The sequence below is a fragment of the Gekko japonicus genome, unplaced genomic scaffold, assembly GCF_001447785.1.
Source record: "Gekko japonicus isolate JY-2015 unplaced genomic scaffold, Gekko_japonicus_V1.1 scaffold98, whole genome shotgun sequence".
In the NCBI taxonomy this organism is placed as follows: domain Eukaryota; kingdom Metazoa; phylum Chordata; class Lepidosauria; order Squamata; family Gekkonidae; genus Gekko; species Gekko japonicus.
Genome location: NW_015164668.1, coordinates 418,757 through 420,494, shown reverse-complemented (window position 1 = coordinate 420,494; position 1,738 = coordinate 418,757). Strand labels below are relative to the sequence as shown.

General features: G+C 47.9%; 1 protein-coding gene across 1 annotated transcript in view; it reads left to right on the top strand.

Moving 5' to 3' along the window:
- The window catches only part of TEKT1 (tektin 1), an 8,281-nt gene that overhangs the window by 3,818 nt on the left and 2,725 nt on the right, over positions 1-1,738 (top strand). The window contains exons 3-4 of the mRNA XM_015409117.1: positions 508-651; positions 1,166-1,411. Of these exons, the coding sequence (XP_015264603.1) occupies positions 508-651; positions 1,166-1,411 (390 nt within the window). The remainder of the gene's footprint in view (positions 1-507; positions 652-1,165; positions 1,412-1,738) is intronic.

Below are 1,738 nucleotides of genomic sequence, written 5' to 3'. Positions count from 1 at the left end.
AGACTGGCAAGGAAGGCCATTCAGCAGGTTCCACATTCGTTGGCTTCTTAAAATTGCTGCCTTCTACGTGTCCACTTGAGAGGCATGAGGCTTTCCAATCCATGACTGCTGTCGAAGGAGGGGACTGAAGGCTAACCTGTGCATTTTACAGCAGGGGCAACTGAGACACAGAACTGTGTTAGCAAATTGGTCTCTGGGATGCACTATCCTCCCTCTGTGAGTGCACTATTCAGAGATACTGAGCACATGCATGCATGCTCCTAAGCCTTTTTTCTGTGTCCTGTGCAAATCTTGAGCATTCTGGCATACCTGGCTAGTGCTCAGGATGGCATTTGTTGTTCTCCTTTCCCTCTTCTGTCTCTGCAACAACCTTGGTAGGCACAGTAGGCCGAGAGAGTGTGACTGGAACTTGACAACCCAGTGGGCATCACGGAAGATGGGAGATTTAAACCTGGGTCTCCCGATGTGATGTGTTGTTTTTCACAGTGGGCTGTTTTCCTCTTCTAGGCTAAATCGCTCTGCCAAATACAACCTGGAAATGGATCTGAAGGACAAGTTCACTGCATTGACCATTGACAACTACTGCTCCAGCCTGAACAACAACACACCGAATATTCGATACGCCCAGAATGTCGTTTCGGTGGATGACAGGCAGGTCCCTCCCCAAAAGCTCTTCCTCTGCATCCGCAGTATGCTTCTGAGAGTAAGATAGTCCCAAGGTTAGCTAGTGGAAGGGAGGTACAATAAGCACCTGCATCTACAGAGGCAATATGGGGCATTTTTAAGAGCTCAAGTGGGAGATGAGTCAGACCCAGGAGACTGGTTGAATTGTCAGACAGCAACAGCACAGTTGTATGGGGAGTAATTCTAGCCAAAGCTCATTGGGCTTGGACCAGAGTACCATTGCATACGACTGCACTGAAAGTCATAGGCAAAAAAGAGCATGTGCTCCTAAATAATGGCTATGTTCCTTTAATTTCATTCAGTAGCCATTTACAACTTCTCCACATTTTTTAAATAATGTCAGCTACTTTCTAAACTGCACCACCTAGAAACCTCAGCAGCTTTCCTTTATCTGTTCAGATGTCTCCATTTCTCACAGTTTTGGCAGATCTGGACATCCAGAGTCAATCTGATCTCTTTCTCCCCCCCCTTCCCTCGATAGCTCAGTGAGCCCCCAGGAGTGGGTGGAATTCTCAAATGTGAATGTCGAAAAGGCAGACAAGCAACGGAACAATTCCTTGGCGCTCCGTGCCTTGATCGACAGTATCCTGTCCCAGACGGCGGGCGACATGCGCAAACAGAACAAGACAGTCAACATCGCTTTCCAGAACAGGGTGAAGGAGACGAAGGATGCGAAGGCCAAGCTGGAAACGCACCTGGCAAAGGTGAGCACCAGACTAGCAAGCAGGTGTCTGTGTGGTGTGCTGCAGGGGAGGGGATCGGTTCATTTTTATTTATTTAGGAAGTATATACGCCCCTTTGCCAGAGAGTGGCTTGAGGTAGTTAACAAAGTACTATAAAAACAGAACAATGCAGTGGATGATCTTTGTTTCCAGCTTGCCTTGTATTTATGATGATGCAGGGGAGAGGGAGGGGCTGTGGTTCAGCAGTGGAGCATCTTCGTTGCATGCAGAAGGTCCCAGGTTCAATCCCCGACATGTGCAGTTTAAAAAAAAAAAGGATCAGAAGATGGTAGGCGATATGAAAGCTCTCTACCTGAGACCCTGGAGAGCTG